The sequence below is a fragment of the Clupea harengus genome, chromosome 7 (genome assembly GCF_900700415.2).
Source record: "Clupea harengus chromosome 7, Ch_v2.0.2, whole genome shotgun sequence".
Taxonomy (NCBI): domain Eukaryota; kingdom Metazoa; phylum Chordata; class Actinopteri; order Clupeiformes; family Clupeidae; genus Clupea; species Clupea harengus.
The window spans coordinates 12,885,451-12,911,530 of NC_045158.1; the positions used below are offsets into that span (position 1 = coordinate 12,885,451).

Genomic DNA, 26,080 nt, shown 5'->3' on the forward strand with positions numbered 1-26,080 from the left:
AAAAGACACATCAGATTTACATTTAGATTTTATATTTAATCATTAAAAAGACAACTGAAAAACTGATTTCAAAGCAGGATAGGAGTTTGTACTTCATGATGTAAGGCTCATTCATGGCAGTACAGATGGTCTCAGCCACACTTCTCAGCACCTCACTCTTAACTCACACAGATGGTATTTCACTACCAATACTCATTTATTTGTATAAGAAAATTATTTTAAAAACAATAATAACAACAATATGATCTAAAACATGAACACAAATAGCTTTTGTACTTTTAAACCTATCTATAATTTGTAGGTTAGTTTTTTTGTCATTTCACAACTGGATAACAACGATGATGCCTTTGACACAAAACAACCATGTTCCATTCCGATGCACATATAAAATGTACACGCATAACAAATTGATACCCTCTCGATTGATTGTGCAGTTTTAGCACCCCTAGTGGTTTCCTTTAGAATACAGTTGGTATGTTCTTTTTCAAGAATTTGACCTAGAAACATTTACTTGAGACACACAATGAAAGTAAACACAGAAACCAGGAAAAACACATACTTATCAGCATTACAAAAACAATGGTGAGCAACATGTCAGTTCACAACTCTCATTGGGTATAATAATGAATAGTAGGTGGTTTTAGTGTCAAACCTAAATCTATGGCAGCTGATTAATAATCCTCATTAGACTGGGGGAACTTTGACTGTTGATATAAGAGGAAAAGAAATATACAGTGTTAAAATTTGTAATCTGAAGCCGCTGGAAAATGTCATTCCCTTACACAGTGACACATCTATCATCATGATGTCAAATGAGGTTAGACAAGATTAGGAGCCTTCAAGGTGAATTAGATCATTTTTTCCCCACATCTTACTATTGTCTCATCTTCAAAGGCAAAAAGCAAACAAGTAGTCCAGTCATACCCACCGCAAATGAAACCAACCCACAGAGATTATTAAAGGGATGGAACTAGCATACTCTTTTATTAGCTTCAGACATGTGACCCTCAGAACTGATGTTCTGTATAAAGAATTGCACATTATTGCAAGACTTCAAATTAAGCTTTAATTTAAATGCTAATCAATTAGTCTATATTATACATCTCTGACGCTTTCCTCTATGTTAAATAAGTTTGTTAAAGTAAAAAAAAAAGACGTTAAAAAAACACAGGATAAAAGTTTCCAGTTTCTGTATCTGTGTTAGACTGTGACAGATGGCCATACAGAGGTTGCCATACTAACCAGTAATGTTAGTTCGTAGAAAACATGCTACATGTGCCTTAATACAGCTGCAGACTAAGCATCAGGAATACATCTGATTTCTATAATTGTAAAATGCCAGTATGAAAGATAGAAAAAAAGTGCATTATTATCATGTCCATAAGATGGAAAGATGGAAAGTGTAATTGCAACTGCTGGTTTTGGATCTGAGAAACTGACTGTACAAAGAGTTTTTATTAGTATCTAAATATGACATATACTGTAACAATAGCTCACCGTCTAATCTATGATGTGATCATCAGGACGTCTTGAATGACAATCAGATAGAATTACAAAATTGAATGTGAGAAAGCTCCTCTAGTATGGAAGATCAACATTTGATCAAAAACATCTTTTTTGACATCTTTGAATGGTAATTAAAGGGAAAACAAAGACAAACTTACTAAACATGGGCTGGTAAGAAGCACTTCTGATTGCAACGAAACTGATTATTAAATAGAAATAGTTTTTAATACCTATACAATTCCATTGTTCCATTGCTGTTTCTTAGTAGCTTCTGTTACCGTATGAGTCAGCAATGCTCTGCATTAGCCTGGACATGACTCAATTTAACCCCTTAGGTTCTAGCTTTGGCACGTTCCTATCCTTCTAAAGACTGAGATCTTGAATGCATTTAGAGGGCTGCATCCAGTATTTGGCATGAATGCTGAGAAGTCACCATGCGTCTAGATGATGGTATAATCAGAGGTGATTCGGTTAAGATGATGCATCTTCACCAATAATGAAAACATCATATTTGGACTCTAAAAGCTGTATTGTAACAAACCTGAACTTCGCTCCATGTCCTTTAAACCAGCTAAATCTTCTTTAAATTCAGTTTCCAAAACCTCATATCCTGAGATTAAGCTTTCCCACGACACGACATGCCTCTTTCCTGACCCAACAACAATTACTGACAAAAATTGATTTCTTCTGTCCTGATAATAAAAAAAATGTAAAACTAGAACAAAAGAAAACAAGACACATTGGCCCTGTGATTTACATTTATATTTACATAGATCTTAGGTCAATATGTGACATATTTGGAAAACTTCTGTGTAATTACAAAGCGTATTTTCCTGGTGTCCAACTGAGTCTTAAAGAGGAAAACAAGAATAAGCTCTGTGAACAATGCACAGAAATGAGAATTTTGAGACAAGCCAAAAAAGAAATAAAAACGCAACAATAGCCTACTTTAATTGCATAGAATACTTAATCTAACAAAGAGGATGCAATGTAACAAGCAAGACACTTACAGGTGCTTTATGAGCCTGAGCAAAATGTTTCTTGGAATGGAATCCGGGTATTTGTTCTTAATTAAAATAAAACAGACTTTTATATACATTTCTGACTGACAAATGGTCAAGGTGTTCACTGTGACCACGATGAACGCAACAGTAACAAAACTCCATGATTTATAAAGACACAGAAAACAAACAAACTAAAAAAAATAAAACAGATCAAAGGGGGCTTTAAGGCATCAATAGCTTTCCCTTGACACATATACAGAGAAAAAAAAATATTGAATGAAAGCAACTCATTTTGTAAACACAATAAAAAAAAAGATAAAAACCCAACAGCAATAACAAAACTCAAACTACTGAGGTGGTGAGTCTGTGTGTGTGTGTGTGAGTTTGTGTGTGCCACCTTGGGTAGGGGACAGTAGGGTGGGGGGGTTGCTGGTTTTAAGCCTCAAACCTCTTTGGACAGAGCATGGGGGCCACCAGGGTCCCCATGTAGAGCAGGAGGCAGACCCAGCTGGAGGCCATCTTAATCCAGAAGACAGACCAGCTCCCGTCCAGCAGCTTCTCAATCTTGGCGTTGTCGTAACTGTGGGCACGAGAGCAAAACAAACATCTCAAGACTTCACACAACTACTCACCAAACAAACAGACAAACAAACAATACAACACAATGTGTACTGGCAATCAGTGTTAGTGCTTTGTTGTGTTATGTCAGTGCATCACAGCAGTGCCGCTGCTATGAGACAGGCTCATATAGCGTAGTGCGTCTCAATGTGGGACTCACTGGAACCAGTTTGTGACGGTCATCATGACGTAGAGGGAGCCCAGGAAGAAGACGAAGTGGAAGTAGGCGTAGCTGTAGATGGTGCCGTCCCTCTCGTCGTACATGACGTCCTGACCCCCTCCGGTCTTCTTCTCCTCCTCCTCAAACTCATCTGAAAAACAGAAGCGCCGCAGCCGCAATTTAGTCAACACGCACACGTGGAGGGGTGAACAAGCGGGGAGGAAAATACTGCCGCTACGGAGGCCTACAACCACCAGGTGTCACTGGAAGCACTAGAGGAGTGTACATGAGGCTCTGTGCGAACAGTTATTTATTTACCTGTCGCAAATGTAATGAAAGTAAAAAGTGGAGTAATTACATGATAGTGATAAATCATCCGATCAAGTTAATTACTACTCAGCAGAAGTAACTGAAAATAATCACATCAGTTAAAGTGGGCTTAATCGTATTAGGATAGAGCCATCAGTGTAGGTCAGTTTGTTATTCACAGAAATCCACTTACCTGAGTCGTCCCCCCAGCAGAAACAACAGCGAGCTCTCTGTGAGGGAAAGTGGAAGGCAAAGACACCAAAGAGCCTGAGTAACATGTCCAGTCCAAAATCACTATCACTGTGTAAACACCACGTCACCTCAGAATGTTCACAATAACTTAATTAACTACCATGTTGTTATTCAATTATATTACGGGGCACTGGGGGTCAAGCCTTGTGGGTGGATTCAGTGTCAGAGGTGTTCAATTACCTCATTCTCTTGAACAGAGGGCCTGTACACCCGCAGAGCTGTGGAGCTCCTTCTGGTGGTTGAAGTCAAGCTGCTCAGAGAGAGAGAGAGAGAAAGAGAGAGAGAGAGAGGGAGGGGGGGGGGGAGAGAGATAAAGAGGTCAACAAACAGTTAAATGCTAAATCTAAATGCATTCAACAGACTTCAGTATCAACCAACCCCCAACTGCATGTACCCAAACTGAAAAGAAGGTGGGCGAAGAGATAAGAGGTAAATAAGAAAACAGAAACCATAGAGAGTGGTACAGAAGCTAACAGTAATTCCCCTCTTATCAGGGAACACTCCGAGATAGCACCTGTGCCAGGGTGTTTGCCGACTGGCTAGAAGGACAACCACACAACAGCTGTGAAATCCAGAGAAAGTTCCTATGACGGCACAGACGGCATGCCAACACTTATACTAAGGCGCTTTCGTAGACAAAATGGAACGGCTTAAATAAGAAAAAAACAAAGTAATGAAACCTGCAGCATGTACCAACTTATTCACATCATTAACTGAATACTGACTCCATGTCAGCAGTGGTGAGCAGTGACATTAGGTTAATGGTCTACAGGGCGCCTTCTTAGGATTGCGACAAACAACATTGGACTAAGATAGCCTGCTGATAGCCTCATTATAAGATCATTTTAAAGAAGTAAGACAGTATATTATGGTCTGCCTGTTTCGGTCCGGTTGCCATGGCATACTCTGCAGCTCGTGGTCTTTTCCTCCTTCCTCTCCTCCACTGGAACTATTCTATCTAGTCTCTTAAATGCTTCATTATCCTGAGTGAGATTACCACCGATTTCCCGCTTCCATGAGACATGAGTGACATGAAGTCAATAAGTTCCATCCCTAATGCTGTGTTGAACAGGACGGAAATAGCAGAGGAGAAAAAGCTGGCACACCCCTATCACTTAAGTGCCTTTCATCTCACACATACACACAGCAATTACTGGAAGTCTCAGAGGCACGTCTTCGGATCCAAACAAAATGGGCTGCATTCTCCTGCTGTTTTTGATACAATAAGTTGCCCAGGAAACCTTCCTTGAGAAAGCCGCAGCCCAATCAGCTTTTTAAACTCAATCAGCTTGGCCCCTTCTTGTGTGTGAGTCATGCGTATGACAGAGTGGGATTGTGCATCTGGGAGCCTCGACCATGCAACCTTCAAAATGGCGGCTCCACAATGCTCTCTTTCCCGCAGTAACAAACGGATCTGGGTAAATACAGAGTAAAGTTACAGAAATAAACCACCGGCAAGCAAGGGGAGAGCCTCGGCTGACAAGGCGGCTCCTAATGTGAAACATATGTGAATACACCCTTCCACACTGTGGGAGCCAAGCGAAGAAGGCTTTAATCTTCCTCGCCTCTTCCTCCTCCTCCTCCTGCTCCGCTCAACCATGGCAGCACTACCTGCTTTTATGTCGAAAATAACACCCCGTGCCGTCCCTCCGTGCCGTCCCTGGCTAAATTGCATGTTTATGTTCCGATGTGGAAAAACGTGACCAGGCAGGAGAAACTTGCAAATTGAAAATGACTTGGTTTAGTCTCTTGAAAAGACAAAGGACTCCCAGAAGATAAAGACAGAGCGTGTTTGTGTGTGTGAGTGTGTGTTTGTGTGTGTGTGTGAGAGTGAGTGTGAGTGTGTGAGTAAGTGAGAGAGAGAGTGAGTGCGCATGAGAGAAGAGGAGAAGAGAAGGAAAGCAAAAGTGAATAGGCATAATCAGCAGCAGCCTTTAACACTAAGGTCACCCTATTCCACACGTACCATGAGTACAAGATGCAGCAGAAGAGGATGACGGTGCCCACTCCTGTGGCTATCCTCTTACCACTCTCATCGCCCGAGCTGTAGGGGAAGACGCAGACGGTGACGTTGACGCCGTTCTCCTCCACCACTGCAAGACAGACACACACACACACACATTTAATGAGAGGGAAGAGGCTTGCCCGAATGTGGGAGCAATTAAAATGAACTCTGGGTGCCACTGCTGGGCTCAGTTAATGAGGGCTTCACCCAAGGCTTGGCTCTGATAAATGTGAGAGCAAGTATTTCACACACATGCACACTTACACACTCATAAACACACACTTGTGCAAACATACACGTGGACATGCAAATACACACACACACTCACTCACACAGAAACCACTCACTTTCAATGGGTTTGCTGGAGAGGGCCGAGAAGGTCAGGTACATGACATACACACTGATAACACCAGGCTGCAACAGGCCAGACATGGGCTGAACTGCAGAGAGAGAGAGAGAGAGAGACATTTTATTACAACACAGGTTGAGGGCTCCCAATGATTGAACACGAACACAACAAACACACACACAGATGTACACAGCCCATCACCTGCACACTGGTCAGTTTGGCCTCCACACACACATGCTATGGCTCAGCTGTAGGAGGCATTGTGAACACTGTCCTAGTGGCCTAGAAACAGGTTGCTGATTCAAAAGTGAACTTGATTTAAAACTTTCTGCTGTGGCACTATAGAGTATCCAATTCACATGTCAGACATTCTGAGCAGTCAAAACTGTTAATATTCTATATGGGGCAGGGGGTCTAAAATACCAATGAGGCCACTGACTGATCTCACCGCCGGGATCAGTCACCCCTTGTCAACCACACAGAACTATGGCCAAATATTGGGTTAGGCTTTGCCGATGATTTTTTGTAAGTTCTAGTGTGTGCCTTAAAGCAATATTATGGAGTTTTAGTCTAAAACTAGCAAGATTGCTACCTAAAAAGCAAGCAAAGACTTTGTTGCGGAGTTAGCAATGTCATGCTGTGAAGGTAGGGGTTCCGTCCCACACCACAGAACCACATAGTGCACCGCCTGGGTGGCTAGTGGTAAAGACTGGTGAGTTCATCCATCCTTCCCATGACCATATACAAACCACATGAATTTGAATATGATACAAAAAGTAGTGGCCTAGAAACACATGCACAAAAAGGGCCAAACGGTTGCACAGTGTTGCTTTAATCAATCTCCATTGTCCATCCATTGTGCTGTGGCCTTCAGGACTCTCATCTGTTCGGAGCCTCCGCTGCTCTTTAAGGCTGCTCGTCGCAAAAACACACGCTCCAACTCCAGGCTCTTTGGTGGCGGAGAGAACACACACAAGCCTGACGTGTGCTAGCAGGCGAAGACAGAGTGAAGTAGAGGGTAGGGGAAGACTCACTGGACTGGATGCAGGGCGAGATGGCCAGCAGGGAGACGAGGAGGCAGAGGGAGCCGTTGATGCCCAGGAAGATCTTGTTGAGGTAGCAGGCCTCTGAGTGCGTGTAGAAGAGGGCCATGAAGACCAGGGCGGCCACCGCCACCGTGAAGAGCAGCAGCGTGACCAGGGCCAGCGCCGCGTACCACAGCTTGTTGTACTTCACCCCCGACGTCCTGAGGAGGAGGAAGAGGCAGACAATGAGTTGAGGGCTTTTTTCCTTATTATTTATTATTATTTATTGCGTGGAAAGCTTCTAAGGCTTTTCATACCCGCAAAGACAAAATGATGTTCAAAACTAAATGTCCTGACCCTAATCACTTCGTAATCCTCACTTCACTAGAACACACCACACAAAAACTACAGTTTTTAACCATCGCTGCCTGTCAAAGGGCCACATGAGCAGCTGGTCTGGAAGTGCATCTTGTGCAACCAGCCTGTTGTGCTTCAGACTTGACTTCCTCGGGGAGGGAAGAGAGGAGGAGAAGAAAGGTCGAGAGAGAGAGTGAGAGACAACAGCACTGAGGTCTAAGAAAGTCTAAGAAACTATGAGCGATGATTAATTCATTGAGAAACTAATCTCATTGATGATGTCTGCATATTTGTGTGTGAACCTTACACCAGGTTATCAGAATAAATTGTATTCAACTAAATATGCATAGAAAATGATCAGGACTTATACAGAAAGAATAACGTAATTGCTACAAGGAACGTGTTAACACAGTTCGTGCCAGCTTTACACGGCATTCTCAATGTTTAACACTGCCAGTACAAGCAATACAAGCCTGTGTGAGGAACTTGTCCATTGTGCAACTATGTACTCCATGTACTGGGAGTATTTCAGCAAATGACTGGATTACTGGAAACAAACAGGGAGAGGAAGTGCACTATTGTGGTAGACGCAATCTCCCATGTTATCGGTCTAAAACCACATAAACAATGACATCACAAAACCAATGCTCCTCTCGACTCTATGAGTTGTATTGAGTTATCCTCTCTTTAGATCAATGAACTACTTTGCACAGAATCCAGTCACAGTAGTCCAAAGGTGGGATTCAGTACCAAGCTCACAAACATCCTTAAAAAAAACTACTTTCAAATCACACAATTTGCTGTGATTAATCACTTTCTTTCTTCTAAAAACGTAAGTTTGCAATAATGGATATTTAAATGTAGATTCACTGAAATCATGTAGAATCAGTATATTTAAATTCAAATACTATTGTTTAATAGCTTCTTTTTAACTGAACACAGATTATCTCCTGTGAACTACAGATTTCCAATAACACCGTCAAGCACGGTCAGCTTGAAAGGCATATTATATGTGTAGCACGCCAAGTGTGAAGGGACTTTTATTTTGAAAGGGGGTTTGAGATGACGTGAGAAGAGAAGGAGAGAGAGGTGACTTTTGGGAATAGAGATACTTTGGAGGGAGCTAGCGACTAGGTCAGACGGTCTGTAATTACAACGTGGTGTGCAGCCGTTGGGTTAGTTGTAAATTGAAGAACTCAATAAACTTGCAAGCTTATGAATTCAAATAACCTCTGTGTGTGTACGTTAAATGCCCCCTGATATTTGAACCATTACATATGCATTAAAAGAAATAATAGCAAAACCCAGGCAGCTGTTTTAATTGCCTTTTTCAAATAAATGTTCATTTTGACAGCACCAAAAATCACATTATAAAGCCCACTGAACTGGCATACAAAGCCCCGTTCAAACTTGTAGACCTGGTCTGGGAAAATACTAATTGAATCAGCACTTGAGTTAGGCAATAGCTTGACCCATGTTTGAAATGAAGAAGGGTCAGTTACCAATTGGGAGGATGTATGGATGTGCTCTAAAGCAGGGCGTGTGGTGAGTGAGGTCATTGTGCCGGAGGCGTGTGTGTGTGTGTGTGTGTGTGTGTGTGTGTGTGTGTGCGTGACAGTGTGTGTGTGTGTGGGAGAGAGAGACAGTGTGCTCGCCCACCACACACTAAACCCGCCCTGACCGTCCACTGGTGTCAACAAGGCCCCCTCGGCACAATGTCTGTGCCACTTCCAAATGGGCCATCTGGTCGCGTGCGCTCTCTCCCTCGCTTTCCCCCTCTCTCTCAAACACACACACTTATTCACAAAGGCATATAGTTGTTGGCCCAGTCCCACACAAAGACACAGAAAACAGGCAGGAATTGATCCAGTCCTACACACATGTGCACACACACACTCACACTCACACACACACACACAAACAACAAACTACATCTGCAGCTTGGCTGACCTAGCCTTGCACACAAACTCACAAGCTCCCTGCCACACACAAATACACAGTACTACAGGAAGGCTTCACAAATGCACTTCCTTTCATCTTGGGCTCTTCTTTCAGTTCCTCCCCATTGTTTAGCTGTTTTGTTCTCCATTTTGCCCTCAGAGCCTGGGGGTTAGTGTTTGTGTGTGAGTGTGTGAGGGGGGCTCTGTACACACATTTAGCCCCACCACGTGCATCCTGTCTGAGGGCTTGCAGTGACTGCAAAGCTCCACTCCCCATCCCCAGTTCACCTACCCCTACCCTACACTCTTTATTTTCCCCCAGAGGTTGTGTATTACCCCTGGCACAGAGTGACAGTACAACCACAGCACTACAGCAGATAGGCCACCAGCTCACAGAAAGCAAAAAAACAATTCTAACTGCACATATGAAATGTTGGAAAGTCCAAAGTCAAATATTGTTAATACAGTAAAAAATACACAGTCAGAGAGAGTAAAGAAGAGTAAATATATACACAGGTTGGCATGGCAATTTTGGACCTAAACCTGGAAAGGGAAACAAGGCGGATAATTGGTTTTCCTTTTCTTTTCTTTTTTGAGACGGAACAATTTATATTCTTGAACAGCGCAGGTAAACAAATAATTTTGAGAGCTACAGGTTGACCCTGATCATATGATGCAATCTGGTAGGAAACACACAGACAAGCCAAGACTCGAACTCACAACCTCGAGAATAGGAGGCAGGCGTGCTAGCAAGGAGGCTAAAACCCATGGGTGCTAGCGTTTGTTGCTATAGCCAGTGCGTGTGTGTGTATGTATGTATATATACACTTAAAATGCCATTATATTACTTATCTTTAAATTATGTACTGTGTACTTTGTATTAATTATTTTTAATATTTGTACCTTTTATTGTTTTATACTCTTAAGCACTTTGTCTTCATTTTTCCTTTGCATGTTCCTTTTGCTTATATTTATGTTAAGCACACCGAATTGTCTCTGTGTATGAAATGTACTGTATGAATTAACTTGCCTTGCTTTGTCTCTTAAGGTGTCAGAGAGTGAGGCTTATTCACTGGCTACGTCACACTAGGAGGCCCATGTGTCCTCAGATGAGATGATGATGATGAGAGGTTATGAAGGACGGCTGCAGCACAGCATTCCCTCATTCATTGTCCGCAACTTTGAGACACCAAGTCAGTGCTAAACTAATCGGATGGGTCACGAAGCTAACCGAGACTGGAGACTGGCCAGACGTAACACACCCACTGATGGTCCAGAAACAATGTGTCTAGATGCTTCTAAATTTAGGACAGCGAGATAAACTCTGAAGTCATTATCTGTTTACAGTTATCTTTCCCAAACATCTATATCCTGTTGTATTTCATCCTGTCAGATGTTTAAATTACGCCTTGCTGTCATTACCCCTTGAAAGTAATGGGTTGTAATTTTGCTTCCATCATATCTGTAGCATAAGGGGCCCTGGCTCTGCTTAAGCGTTTTTAATGTTTAGGCTGTGGACCACCCTGGGAGACATACAGTGGAAATTATGAGCCGTTAATACTACAGTACATCTTCCCTTCCAATGCTTAATGGATTCCAGTTGTGCAGACTGCAGAGTTGTTTTGCTTCCATTTCACAACAGTCGCTGTGAAAGAGTTCAGGGAAATGGCTTCATGTGGGTCTATAGGGCTGCTGTCTACCTGTAATTGATATATTCACCATGACTGATTTGTATTTATCTATGTCTCCCACGCTGGCTATAGCAGATGGAACCTCTGGTGGATGCAAGGACATGTTTCTGCGTGCTTTGGATGTACTGGGTTTAATCAAGCAGAAGTAATAAATGGATCATTACCAGTTTTGGTTCCAGCGATGGGCGAACTCCACCAGGAGCATGAGCTGGATGAGGAGGAAGAAAAAGCCTCCGACTGCCCCCACGTAGCGCCACACTGAATCCAGAGAGAGAGAGGGAGAGGAGGAGGGAGAGGGGGAGAGAGGGAAAGGGGGAGAGGGAGTTAGTGAGTGGCATTCTCCAGAAAGAGTGCTTATAGGTCCAATCTTGAAAACTCATAGAACCCAGCCAGGCAGTTCTGCTGCCAGAATTCCAAAATGGAATTTTGTGGTAAGATTGCTGCAATTCGATTCAGGGCCAAATCTAGTTTATTAGAACAGTGGTACCAGAATACTTTAGTAAGCTCACCAAAAAACTACATTTCAAGTTATTACTTTGTTAGTATTGCAGAGGTGAATGGTGAACAAAATTAAAATTAAAAATCTATCGAACATACACAGGGTGACACTGTGCAACTAGAAGCACATTGACCTGGTTATAAATTAATACTTCAGTTGAACTTAAGGTTGCAGTCCTCCATCTTGGAACAGCCAATCATTTTTGAGAGCACACACAGCTTCCAGGACTGCGCCTTTGTAACACTGAACAACTTTTTATTAGCTGACGTTCATCATTTGCCATGCTCAAGGCTGTATTGTTATCATATTTAAAAGAAATATTGCTGCTTGCTACACTGTGAATGCAAGATTGCCAGGAAGAATCAGCCCCTGAACATCACCATGCTTAACTGAGTTACAGCAATCTCTGACAAACTAGATTAGAGGGAACAGCTCTCTGCATGGTCTCTCACTGCTCGCACATTTCTCCCTGTTGGCAAGGTGGCCTGGACTTTGTTGTGCCTTCTTCATCTTCAACTCTCTACAGCCTGCTTGCACATCAATAATAATCACTTCACAAACAACTAATCTGTTGTGGATGAGTATCCTCTATTGTTTGGCTAGGTGCTAACGTAAACCGTACGAGACGGCAAAATGCAACACTTTGAAAATGTTTTTCGAATAATTAAGTTTGCTATAAATCGGTCTCAAAGTTTGCCACCAAAGACAAGCAAACAAAAAACACATGGATTCCACAAGGACAGCAGATGGAGAGCCTGATGACAGCAAAGGGACCAGCGCCTCTTGCTTTTCCCCGGGCCAAGCCGGCAAGGACCGGGCCAGGCCCAAATCTCCTCTCCCGCTGAGCGGCTAGCGCTCCAACAGCGTGAAACGGGCCCCAAGGAGTTCATGAACCCTTGAAGAAGACATTCATTTGTTTAACACGCGCAGCGGCTGCAGAGTCAGGGAGACCGTAGCGGAGGAATGCTACAGTGTGCTGTTTCTTTGCATTTTCAAAGAAGAGAGGTTGGATCTGCAAGGAGACCGAGAGACTTCTGGAATGCATGGTATATGTAGTTTATCTTTGAGGTTAGAGGCTAGAATATATAGATGTATATCTGGCCCATTCTACCGAATTGGTGCAAAGTCAGGTTGGAAATATTTTGAAAATGTGTATGTTTTATTCCCAAAACTTTGTCCGTATATATATTGTACCATATCTAAAGTACACATATCTAGTAAATGAACCGTCAATTTTTATATTGTATTTTCAGAATGTGTTGGAATGTTTTTCCTCTCCCAAAAATTGTCACTACCGAAACATAGTAATAAACTATAGTAAAAACGTATTATTATTAACCTGTTCAGATTGTGTTTCCTTCCCTTCTCTGAAGAGTATTTTTACAAATATTTCTTGAAGGTTTTCACAATGAAATCAATAAAAATGAAATTTTTACCAAATTTCAAAGTTTAATTTATACAATTCATCAAAATCTAAGTGCAATATTTCTTTGTAAAATGCAAAATACTGATCATATTGATTCCAGAGTTGATGATTGATGAAATTGAACATACATTAAACCAATCAGTATCATAACATTTTAGTTGATAACTCAATATACTTTATTTTTTATAAAACATCCAGTGTTTCGGTAGTGACTGCACTGTTTCGGTAGTGACAGCACTGTTTCGGTAGCTATTTTGTTTGCAAGGTTGTATCATATTTCCTCAACCTTATTCCTTAATCTTAACTCATACCATGCTTTAGGTTGGGAATATTAAAAACACAAATGTTTTGTGCTTTTGCTGTCTTTTCCTCCATGATTTTCTGACCTTCTTTTGCTCCCTGTTGGATAAATCACTGATACATTTCAACTTTCCTTCCTTTCGTTTCTTATTTCTTTCTCTTTCCTTCCTTAAATATTCTTGGTGTTTCACTGGGTCATCCCTCACTCTTTGCCGGTATTCTCTCAGCCTCTCTGCTCCACTTTTTCCTTTTGGCATTTTGTTGTCTTATGATTCTTTCTCTCCTGAACAATTTCAGATAGAAATCAGCATTATCTACATCTTTACCATTTAGTCCACATAACACATTTATTTCAAAATGATGGGATTGAACTACTTACCATTCCATTTTGTCACTACCGAAACGATCATGTCACTACCGAAACGATCATGTCACTACCGAAACTTTACCATATGTTTTGGTAGTGGCTGTTTCCGTAGTGACTGTTTCCGTAGTGACAGTTCTAGCTAAATTTGAGCATAAATAAATAATTCTAGCAAGCACATGGCTAGCAAACAAATCTTTGAAGAGGTGTACACACAAACAAACATAATACTTTGCATGAAACCCCAAAAAGTTTACTTAATTAAAGAAAAAAAGGTGTTCGGTAGTGACAATTCTTAAGGTTACACACTGATTTTCAGACTTTGGAACACATTTATATCAAAAGTATGGGATCTAGCTACTTACCATTCAGCCATGAGGGACAGGGATGCAGTATCACTGCCTGGTTATAAATGCAGGGGTGTGGCTAAAAAACAGGCTCAGCCAACGGACTAAAACTCCTGTGTTTCGGTAGTGACATGAAAACTATGGACATGATTTTTTGAGTATAGTTTTTTTTTTTTTTTTATTAAACCCACAATAAATCTAAATCTTCCAAGTTCTGTTTAAACTTAATCATAAAGATCTTTGAAATTAGATAATTGAAAAAAATCTAAAAAATGTAAAAAGTGTTATTTTTGATAACTGAAATTTAGATGTCAGGGTTAGGGACAGCTACTTCCCAATAGAAAGTACCCTATAAATGATGATTTTGTATATATTTAGCTTATCCCTATCTCATTTAATGTCTTGGGTTTAAATAGACCATAACATGTTCTTAGTAAATATCTATGTCTGAATACTTAATTGTTTTGTAAATAGTTTTTCTTGTTGTGGGACCACACTTTGCACCAATTCGGTAGAATGGCCCATATAGGTTTGGGAGGTTCGATCTTTTGGTATGATAATGTGGCAGAAAAGACAGAACTGATTGGAGAAAGTTCAACTGTACCTTCAAGAAAGGTTTCTTGATTTGGAAGAAAGAATCCTCCTGCACAGCAGGCCAGCAGAGCCACAAATTTGAAGCACCAGAACCTGCATATGGGAGGAACAAAAGCCCCAAACACATCAGATTATTATCACAGTGCCTATGATTCATCACACATGATCTGGGTGTTGCTACTTTCGGTTGGCCTTTGAGTACAAAATCAGCCATCTTGTTTGTTACTGCTGATTGTGTTATGGTGAAGTATATAGAGGAGAAAACTTTACAGATGTACCCAGAGCTTTCAGAAGTGACATTCAGTAGATTTACACGTAGTACACAAGCATGGCGGGCACAAGCTTCTTTGTGTGTCACCATGTTCTCACCCCCGCTCGCTCGGAAATAGAAAACCCACCCATACACATCCCTCTGGTTAGCAATATTTGCATACCTCACAAACATCCAATTATTGTGGATCCAATTATGATCTTAAGCGCTCTCTATGGGGGCTAAGAAATTTGATTTGTAAGGGGCAGAATAAGACTCATTCTGCAGCAACTTCCTTTGGCCAGATTGTCGGAATTAATAGATCTATTCATTGGCGAGTGGTGTGGGAGGAGAACGAAGGAGCAGGGGGAGACAGCGGAGGGGGGTGGGATAAGCCGCTCGCAGCTAAAAGCTGTTCGGGGGGCAGGCCGGTAAAAAAAAGGCTGCCTGCCAAAGCATACATGTGATCCCGCATACTAGTGAAGCCTTGGACGTGTTCAGAGAGACACATGATGTCTTGATAGGGTAGGGGGTTAGAGACACCAGCCCCAAAAATCAGAGGAAAAACAATCAAATCAAAAGAGAGACGGAGAGAAACACAGTTTCTTAGAGTGAGCCGGAGAGAGAGACTGAGAGAGTTAGCGAGGGAGAGAAAGAGAGATTGGGCGAGAAGGCAGACATACATACCCATTGTGGATGGACAAAGAGAGAGTGAGAGAGTGAGAGAGAGAGAGAGAGAGAGAGAGAGAGAGAGTGTCAGAGTGCGGTAGGGAGCTCAATGATGAGAAGTGAGTGAGAGTGTGTGCTTGTATGCAAGTGTGTGTGTGTGTGTGTGTGTGTGTGTGTGAGTGAGAGAGAGAGAGAGAGTGGGTGAGTGAGTGAGTGTGTCAGAGAGTGACAGAGAACTCTGAGACGTACCCGTTGTGAATGGCCGCCCGGCAGTCCGTACTGGACTGCACGCGTATGGTGAAGATGCAGAAGAAGAAAAAGAAGCAAGCCATGCCGAAGCAGACCTTGTAGACAGCCGAGTAGCCCACCAGGTCCTTGCAGTTCTCCCCGGCGCTCAGCTTGTCACACATGTCGCTGTAGAATGGGATCTGAGGGCGCATGACAGAGCAGGAGTTCAGCGCAGAAGAAGAGTGAGAGCCAAGTGGCCTAGCTTGCATTTTATGCTGTGGACTGTCAAAATAATTTAACTGAACACTGGATTACAAACCTGCCCACATGTCTATTGTTAAGGTCCAAATATCAAATCGTAAATCTAATAAACGTCTTGGAATATTTCTTGTCTTTAAAAGCACAAAAACACAGAAAACCTATAATTCATAAATTTCAAACAGTTTAAAGCAGTGGATTTCTGTTGAGAGAACCAGTAAAAAAACAGACAGATGATGGCTGTGCAACAACTCTAGTAGGCCTACACACAGTCTGTGAACTCAGATGACTCATAGCACTGGCTCAGCAGGCCATGCAAGCTATTCCTGGGCGATTTAACCATAAAGTAAATGCAACTCTCAAAGTTTGACTCTTCTCCACGACATTAGGTGTCAACCTAAGTCCAATATTTAATATCTTATTTCGTGAAGAGCAAACAGAATTGGCTAAGAGAGCCCTTAGCTTCAGCTGTGTAGCATTTTCCATGTGGAAAACCCAATGATACATCCTTGGCCTCGTACGTTACATTCAGTACAAGTAATTGCAGCCTGGGGTAAGGAAAAATGTTCAACAAGATCCGTCCTGAAATATGTGAAAAGAGAAAACATGGACACACCTTTGAAGGCTCTGTGTAAAGGTGAAAGTCTGGCCTATAAATTGCACATCAGCTCAAAGTGCTCTAGTAATTATCATCTATAATGTCTTTAAGAGGTGGTTTCTTTTCCAAACAGAAACTCTAATAAGAACAGAAACGCTATGTACAGTGGGGAAAATAAGTATTTGAACCCCTGCCGATTTCGCAAGTTTGGCCACTTGCAAAGAAATGTGTGATCTATAATTGTAATAGTAGGTGTATTTTAACAGTGAGAAACAGAATATCAACAAAAAAAATCCAGAAAACTGCATTTTATAACATTTATGACTTAATTTGCATTTGATGCAGAAAATAAGTATTTGAACCCCTAGCAAAACATGACTTAGTACTTAGTGGAATAACCCTTGTTGGCAAGCACAGACGTCAGACTTTTCTTGTAGTTGGTCACCAGGTTTACACACATCTCAGGAGGGATTTTGGTCCACTCCTCTTTGCAGATCCTCTCCAAATCCTTAAGGTTGCGTTTCAATGGGAGGGAATGAGGGAATGAGGTTCAAGCCCAATATTCCACATTACATGGCCCCATCCATAGTCCCCTCGATGCAGTGGAGTCGTCCTGTACCCTTGGCAGAGAAACAGCCCCAAAGCATAATGTTTCCACCTCCATGCTTGACGGTGGGGATGGTGTCATATTCAGCATTCTTCCCCCTCCAAACGCGGCAAGTCGAGTTGATGCCAAAGAGCTTGATTTTGGTCTCATCTGACCACATCCTGTCTCCCAATCCTCCTTAGAATCATTCAAGTGTTCATTGGCAAACTTCAGACGGCCCTGTACATGTGCTTCCTTGAGCAGGGAGACCTTGCGAGTTCTGCAGTACTTCAAACCATTACGGCGTAGTGTGTTGCCAATGGTTTTCTTGGTGACTGTGGTCCCAGCTGCCTTGAGATCATTCACAAGCTCCCCCTGTGTAGTTCTGGGGTTATTCTGCACCTTTCGGATGATCACCGATACCGCACGAGGGGATATCTTGCATGGAGCCCCAGACCTAGAGCGATGGACAGTTGTTTGGTATTGCTTCCACTTACGAATAATCGCACAAATAGTTGTCTGCTTCTCACCAAGATGCTTGCTGATGGTTTTGTAACCCATTCCAGCCTTGTGCAGGTCTACAATCTTATCTCTGACGTCCTTGGTCAACTCTTTGGTCTTGCCCATGGTGGTGAGGTTGAAGGTGTGAAGTATGATTCTTTGGACAGGTTTCTTTTATACACGTCACCAGTTGAGATCAGGTGTACCTTGTTAGGCCTAATGAGGACTAATCTGTGTGCTTCTTGGGCACATAACTGGTCATTGGGAGCCAGAATTCTTGCTGTTTGCTTGGGGGTTAAAATACTTATTTTCTGCATCAAATGCAAATTAAGTCATAAATGTTATAAAATGCAGTTTTCTGGATTTGTTTGTTGATATTCTATTTATTACTGTTAAAATACACCTACCATTACAATTATAGATCACACATTTCTTTGCAAGTGGCCAAACTTGCGAAATCGGCAGGGGTTCAAATACTTATTTTCCCCACTGTACTTTCTCTTGAAACTGGTATTGCTAACTCTTGTCTTGTTTTAAGTACATATGCACTCTCGGGACCTGGGGGGGGGGGCTCTTTGTTACTTGACTGGTCTCTTGTTCTCATGTGAAATTTTAAACAGCAGGGGAGTCAACACCGCCTCCGAGTACAATAGCAGAGGCACGACCAGCCTGTAAACCAGGGCACACATGACAGTCCGACGCCACACAATGTTTCTCCCATAGCACCAGGACAACATTCCATTGTGCTCCCAGTTTCCAAGGAAGAGGACAGCAGCCTAGGAACTACTGCTACTGTCAAGGGTGGTGGTGGGGGGGGGGGGGGGTTGAGGGGCCTAGTTTCTCCTAGTGTTTCCTTAACAAAATTAAAATATCTTTTGTGGGGTTGTGTCCCTCAATAGCTGGAGATGAGGTGGGGATTCAACATAGATTTTAGAGGAAAGAGGGGGCTTGTCTATTTTCAAGGGCGTCTGAGATTAGTGGGAAAGTCTCTCTTTATTAGACTACAAAAGGGTGAGGGAAGTGATTTAAAATGCATTTATTGGGGCATTCTCCTGTGGTTTTACCCTCTTCCTTTAGAACTTTTATTACTCGCACAGTCAAAATATAAAACACAGAACACCCTTGTGTTTATCCCCATATTTTTTTCTTTCTTTCGAACTGTTGTGGCTAGGGCACGTGTTTGTAAAGAGGGTGCGTCAGAGCAGAGCAAGCTGAAACTTGGCCAAGCAGACACGGCGATAAGGACGTTGGCCATCGGCGAGACTTACATGTTCCTGCATCTCCTTTTCCACGGTCGGTGACATCATGACGACGCAGATGACGGTGACCAGCATGAAGTACAGTGCGTACATGAAGCGTGTGCCAGTGGACTGCTTTATCTTGGGGCAGCAGCCGCAGCATAGCGAACAGGCCGCTGTGCCACAACAGCAGGCCAGCTGAGGGAGAAAATGAATAAATAAAACATGAGAACAAGGCACAAGGCAGCACAAGAAAGATAACCCAACAGAGAGACGTTAAATGAAACACAGAATATGCTATTTTTCTTTTACCATTCCACACTGGGCTTTCTGCTCCCTTGAACACACTACATTACTGCATATTATGGGTGACACCCTGTATTCCCCATGAGCCCATTTTGTGTAATCATATTTTGTGTCCTAACGATTTTTATTGTTGTTTCTGACTATATCGTATTTGAGTCTTTTGTGCACTTTTTTCACACTAGTGTTGCTGCCAGACTAAAGACAGTGGAAGAGTATCAGCCTATTGCCTGCTTGTTATAAACAAAAAATAAAGTCTTGAATCCTACATATGCTCATTGTTGTTGACGATATCGTATTTATATGCCCACTTGCCAACATCACAACACCAAGAGTCTCAATACAGCAGGAACGAGCTCACAACCGCAGATCAACCACAAGCTGTTCCTATTGGTCAAGTACCAGCTCTACCCATTCCACAGACCAATTCCTATTGGCTGCTGACACGGCAGGAGCAGGATTGTTTCCATGGCCGCCTGTCAGCAGCAGTAAAGTAGCAGAGGAGAGGCACATCCAGAGAGATTACAGGCATTAAGGCTGTATCAATTCTACAAGGCAGAGCTGATGTGGCCTTGAGAGAGCGCATCTGGAAATGTCTTTATCTGTTCATCTGCTGTCTGGATGGAACATTTCAGTCACAGAGAGAATTTAGAGGATGAGGAATGAAATCCATGCTGTTCACTCTTCATTTGAAGTCTACGTCTTGTTGTTTTTTTCAGCAAGAGCCAAAAACAAACCAAGTTAATCCAGCATACATGGAATACAGGAGGGTGAAACAAAGAATGTTTTGGACCCAAATAGTGAAAACTTCCTTTCAGGTTCTTTGTACAATTTAGCATTTCGCTTTTTCCGTGCACAGAACAAACTGCAAATAACTTGACTGCACATGCGACCAAAAAAAGACAGCGGGGAAGGGACCACTAAGCAAACGGTGCGCACCTAAATTCAGCCTCTTCCAGCCACAGCGGCGGCTGGACCCAATGTGGACGTGGGAGGGGTTGGCCATAGCCACGATTGGTCTGCTTGCCCACAGGACTGACTACCCACCAACCCACCCTGAGAAAAGGGCCCTCCTTCACTTTGGTCAATGCAGCATGGTGGCATAGTGGCCTGAGTATAAAGATAGGCCCTCAGGCCATAGACATAGACCTATATATGTCTATGCCTCAGGCTATGCCCAACCCCCCACGCTGACCTCTCCCATGCTGTGCGAGGGATGCTCGCCCAAAGCCCCCCACACAAAAGGAGTGCTCTTTTGGCCTGTTGAGTGCCCCCCTTTCATGTCCACCAGCTGCTAGCTGGGGCCTTTGGTGAAAGGCGATAGGGCCTTGTTGCTTCACACACAAAGGCCATCCAGCAACGAAACAATGACCTAGCTGCTGTAACCCCATCCATGAGAGAGACAGAGAGTGTAGATGGAGACTTCCTCGTCCCGTTTCACGGATTCCTGCGGCCAGGATCTGCAAACCTCTTTAGGGCTACCTGGGTCTGGCTCATCTTTCATAGCGAGGGGTGTTTTCCAGGGGTGCATCTTTCGAATCAACGAAAACCTGTGTGTGTGACTGCATAGTCGAGTGTAACTGCATGTCTAGCTGAGAGAAAGAGCTATGCATACTGCTTGAAAACAAACTGACTCACAGCACTACCGGCTGGATAACTATGAGTCATCACACCAGTTGGCAAATACATGCAAAACACACACACACAAAAAGTAAAAGGCCAATGGTTTCACATGAGTGTAGTCTAAGCTATTAGAGACCTGTGAGAAGCACTCATAGACCAGATAGGCTAATGGCTGGAATGCCCTTATTTTGAGGAGCAATCAGGGAAGAAGTCAATCTCTGGATTTGTATTATTTTATTTTACTTAGTGATGAGTGGAAAAGGAATGTTTGCAACTAAGTCCTTCACACTGTTCTGTCAACAATGCACTTCCTTTCAATGTAATGTGCAATGCTTCGATCTTTCCACATTTAATGTTGGGACATTAAGATGGAACCATCTTTAGCAGCTCTTGTGACTTCAAACCATAGGAAATGAACATGGTTATATTAAAGTATTACCCTACTACAGTTCGCCTAACTTCAGAATGTCTGCATTCATAACATCAAGGATAGTAAAATAGCCTTGACAATAACACCACAGTTCCAATTTGATCAATGACTCCTTTGTTGTACCACTGCCCTGTTAGCAGGGTGATAGTACAAGAGTGGAAAAAATGTATCACTTCACTGTTTCAAGTGTACACAGAAGTTGCCTTTTGTCTTAGAGTAAATAGAGACTATGGCTACGCTGGACATTTGAGGAACCTAGGCTGCTGAATATTTGTGGAAGAATGAAATGCTTATGGGAGAACAAAGTGAGCCTGATGATTACTATTCAGAGGGTGTGAGTAATCTCTATGCAGGTGTAAGAAAATAAAAAACAGACAAAACAGTAGGTTACCATCAGGAAAAAAACTGCAGCCCCAAGCTTCAACCAACCTCTTAAACAGAGAAACCTTCTATAAAAACAGTTGAAATGAACCTTCAGACAGCATATCTAGGTTGAACTGGCGACTCCAAACCTCCACAAGTTTGCATACTAGTGTGAAGCTCTTGCTCACAGTGCGACACTTTGAAATAGCGAGGATCCTTTGTCCCTTCATTGAAACTCTGCAGTGAGAATTAAGCTACTCCTCTTGGAAAATCGCTGTTGGAGTTGTAGGAAAAAGCTTTCCATCTTTCCAGTATCAGGCCACGGAGAATATATAGCCTAGCAAGGACACAATGCCTCCCCTCCCCTTCGTGGAAGATCCACAAAACACTGTGTACTCGGGCAGCATAAAGAAAACATCCAAGAGTGCATTTCAAGGCATTTCATCATGCCTTTGCTGGGAGCAACCTCCTTGCCAACTAATAATGGAAGCGCATGTGAGGCCTGGCAATCCAATAGACAGCACCCTGGGCCCTTACACAAAATATTCGTGTGGAGTTTACGGAAAACGTGACACATTTGAATTCTCAACTGCTCAAGTATCTAACCGACTAAACGAGAGGGGGGGGAATCACAGAAAAAAACGACAACACTTTAAACCTAAAGCTGCTTTTGTCAGTGCCCTTTGTCTACACTGAATGACCTGAAGAGGACATGTTCTGTTGATAGGGATATCCCTGTGGGACATTCCCCATGTCAGCAACTCCATGGTGGTTTATGTGTGTCAGACATGCCGTTTACCCAAGATGCCGGCCAACAACTGACTTTTGACAGGTCTACACTAATGAGACAGAAATCCAGACGCTGAATCCCTTTTGGCTGCTGGCATCTTCCCCCTCCTCTTCCCAGCACTAATCTTATACAAACAAACCGCCTCACAGATTCTACAAGGAAATGAAAAGACCACCCTCAGACCATGCACAATAAAAAAACTCAGCCTATAAATGAGGCCCACTTCAAGCAGAAATTAGCATATGGAGACTGTAGCAAGGACAATATTGACCAAAGGACTACTCTCATTCCCTTCATCTTTACTGGAATTGACCAATGTTAACTTGCTGTGTTGCTTTTTAACTAAGTATACCTGTAAAAACCACTTCCTTTACAATAAATAACCATTTTGTACATGGCTTGGAGCATGGCATGACATTACTGTCAGTTTTGTTGTCACCACCTAAAATTCCAAAAAATCTATAGATACTGTCAAATGTGCCATGCTGGTAGATTATCTAATGGTTAGTGTTCAGGATAATGTTGTTACTTAGTCGTCACCTGAAGTGAATGCAACTTCTAAAAAAACTCAGCTAGCGTTATGCTGAATCTGAGTCCAAACTAGCCATCGACCCCAAACCAAAAACAATGCCCTGACAGGTCTTCCTCTACATGGTAGCCTCACCTAGACACTTACACTGAAGAAATGAATTCAAGTAAGGAATATGTAGTCAGTTCACTTCCATCTCGCTGTGTAGGCAACTACGCAACTAACCAACTCGCCAAAATTCCAGTTGTTGAAATGATAGAGACGGTTAATGAGGCAAGTATCAAAGAAAGTGAATATTTCCGACGTGACATGTTTGGAGTTGTTATTTCTTTGTATCGCCAAAACAAAACAAAAACTCGACAATAGCGTTCATTCCCGGCCATTTGTAACAGATTATTCTGACACTCTAGAACAACATAAAGACTGACTTGACTTCATTGTTGAACGAAACTTGACTTTTCACTTGACTAATCAGATCTTATTCCCACAATAAAAAAAAACAATGTTAGCTAAGGAGCTACTGAACACAAATCCGATCCCGATGCTAACGACTCCCGTGTATGTCACATTAACAAGTTCAATCTAATAGTGCGTTACTATAAAACACGATAACAACTCACCTGGGAAAGACAGCATTGGTTGCACATTATTACTGTTCAAGTTGAAAATCCAACCCAAGACTGACGTTATATTCCTCTTTATTCGATGATGTATCACTCATAAAATTAAGAGCGGTATCGCTCCGACTTCCACCTATTCTCACTAGCTCGACCAGCGTGCGTCTGGTGAGTGTCTAGGCAGACAAAAGGCAGTGATGCGTATACGACCCACCGTGAAGCTGATAGGCGACGCTGTATAGAAATTTTGCTAAAATCTTCTTTGTATTTGTTTGTTTGCCTTAGAGTAAAACAGTCATTGGTGCGAACCTTGGCTCAATCTTAGGTCGATGCCTAAGCAAGCCTTCAAATGACATCCAAATTAATTTTCAACATTTTGCTAGTTACTTCCGTTGTCGTCATGGCTCTCCACTGAAACCGAACCCCCAAACCTAAGGCATTTTGTGGATGGAACACTTGTTGTAATGATTTTACCAACGTTAACCTAATAAATAAATAAGTGCAGTAAAAAAACATTTCACTTCAAGAGGGACATTTGCATGCCGTGTAGCGGATGTACATGTATTGTGTTTAAGTTCAATTGTAGGTGTGTAAGTGATTTGACCGGATTCCCACCCGTCCCTTTTTTTCCATAACAGCGCGCCATCAATTTAATGATACGGCAAATTTGAGACTTAATTAACATGTAAAATGAATACTCAACAACAAACACGACAAATTCATCATAATTTAATTATGCAGAGCACATACAAAACATCTACAAAAATAAAATAATTACATTGAAAAACAAAAATACATGCCACTATTCCGTTCAAGCAGACGAATAGATTTTTTTTTTTAGCAGGCTCAGTCATCAAACCTTTGTGTTGAGTTTCCTGAATTCCTGACCAAACCATGGAACATAATCGCGGAAATGTCATGAACCTCCGCCTCAGACAGTAAAAAGTCTCACTCAAAATACCAATTTCTTGGACACAGTCCCTGAAATAAAACAGTGAAGTCAGAGTAATTATGCAAGGTTCAAAATACACACCCATGTATGACTCGATTGCCTTGTTTGACAGATTTTCATCAAGAATAAGCAGTTCACTTAGTCTTCTCAACAAAATACACAAGGCAGTTGGACAACATGTTTAATGCTCAATGCAAAATAGCAATAGCGGTATAGGTCTCCCATAATGCCACCTAAAATATCTCACAAAGAGATGTTACAGCCTCAAACAAGGTTGCAGAACAGCAGTGATACAAATGGTAAACTAACCCTCAGATATGGCATCACGTTTCCTTTTAGTCCCAATAACGAGGTTCTCCTTCTCCTTGAGGGCTTCTGTTGAGCAATTTGGCCGTGGAAGCTGAGGTCCTGGGGTTGGTCCCGGCCTGTTACTGAAGTACCTCATCTTAAGAGACTGCATGGACCAAACAGAGGGATGGGAGTGAGTGTTCATGTTTATCTCTGGGCACGAGGTTACTGACATTTCAACTGGATTGGGCAAAGCAGGAAAAATATAGGGGGCAATTTACCAGTGCTGATAAACACCTGTTTAACAGCCTGAGGTGCTTTGTTCATTATCCCTCCAGAATTTTACAAGGCCTCTGCACTGGGAAACCATTCCTTACATTTTACGTGGATTATGGAGGTTACTTGCCACTTTGTGGCATTAGCAAGGAATGCTTAGAATCATTGCATGTCAAGCCTGGCCAGTGGGATACTGACCTGTGTCGCTGTGAGCCGGGTAGAGGGGTTAAAGGTGAATAATCCCTGCAGTAGCTCCAGAAGGTCATCTCCAGCTGCGCTGAATATATGCTCAAGGGGAGTTCCAGGGAATAGCTTAAATGACACATAGTCAGGGAGGTTGGTCATCCCCTTTAAAAGCAGACAAACACAAAGGCATGATTAGCGTACAATGATGGCAAACTGTACTGAAGTTTACTCAAAAAGGGTAAATGATCTTATAATTGAATCTCTAATTCTTCTTATAGACCACATATTCATTGTTAATAGTATTTTGAATATGCACATGTAAATAAAGCTCATGCAAAGGTCCTTGGTACAGTCCTTGGTGTTGTCAAACACAAAACAAAATCGCAAAAAAACTAGTATGGTATCTTTGGTGTTTTGAGTCTACCAGTCAAGAGTTTTTGTTGGAGGGTGTATGTAAATTATTGGAATTCCTCTTTTCCTTCGCTTATTGCCCAGTGTCCATGTTTAGCGAGCCAACTGCTGTAAATAAAAACGTACCGGCCACGTTTCTTCTGTTGGTGTTCCCAATGCTTCAAATATTTTTGTCAGTTGATCTAGGTCGGAGTCTCCTGCCAAGAATGGCAACTGAAGGCAAGAATGGAGAGAGAAT

At 42.3% G+C, this 26,080-nt stretch overlaps 2 protein-coding genes across 2 annotated transcripts in view; both read right to left on the bottom strand.

Annotated features, from left to right (window-relative positions):
* Positions 1 to 15: 15 nt before the first annotated feature.
* Positions 16 to 24,329, bottom strand: serinc5 (serine incorporator 5). The gene is made up of 12 exons (XM_012828532.3): positions 23,733 to 24,329; positions 19,105 to 19,272; positions 15,915 to 16,093; positions 14,757 to 14,839; positions 11,381 to 11,474; positions 7,238 to 7,449; positions 6,202 to 6,294; positions 5,816 to 5,942; positions 4,030 to 4,099; positions 3,791 to 3,827; positions 3,289 to 3,439; positions 16 to 3,090 (listed from the first exon to the last, which is right to left on the bottom strand). The coding sequence occupies exons 1-12, from the start codon at positions 23,757 to 23,759 to the stop codon at positions 2,946 to 2,948; spliced, it is 1,386 nt and encodes a 461-aa protein (XP_012683986.1). The 5' UTR covers positions 23,760 to 24,329; the 3' UTR covers positions 16 to 2,945.
* Positions 24,330 to 24,442: 113 nt separating this feature from the next.
* Positions 24,443 to 26,080, bottom strand: part of cdk7 (cyclin-dependent kinase 7) — a 6,088-nt gene continuing 4,450 nt past the window's right edge. Inside the window, exons 5-8 of the mRNA XM_042708175.1 lie at positions 25,969 to 26,067; positions 25,444 to 25,593; positions 24,991 to 25,135; positions 24,443 to 24,710 (exon numbers count right to left, since the gene is read on the bottom strand). Of these exons, the coding sequence (XP_042564109.1) occupies positions 24,682 to 24,710; positions 24,991 to 25,135; positions 25,444 to 25,593; positions 25,969 to 26,067 (423 nt within the window). The 3' untranslated portion in view covers positions 24,443 to 24,681. The remainder of the gene's footprint in view (positions 24,711 to 24,990; positions 25,136 to 25,443; positions 25,594 to 25,968; positions 26,068 to 26,080) is intronic.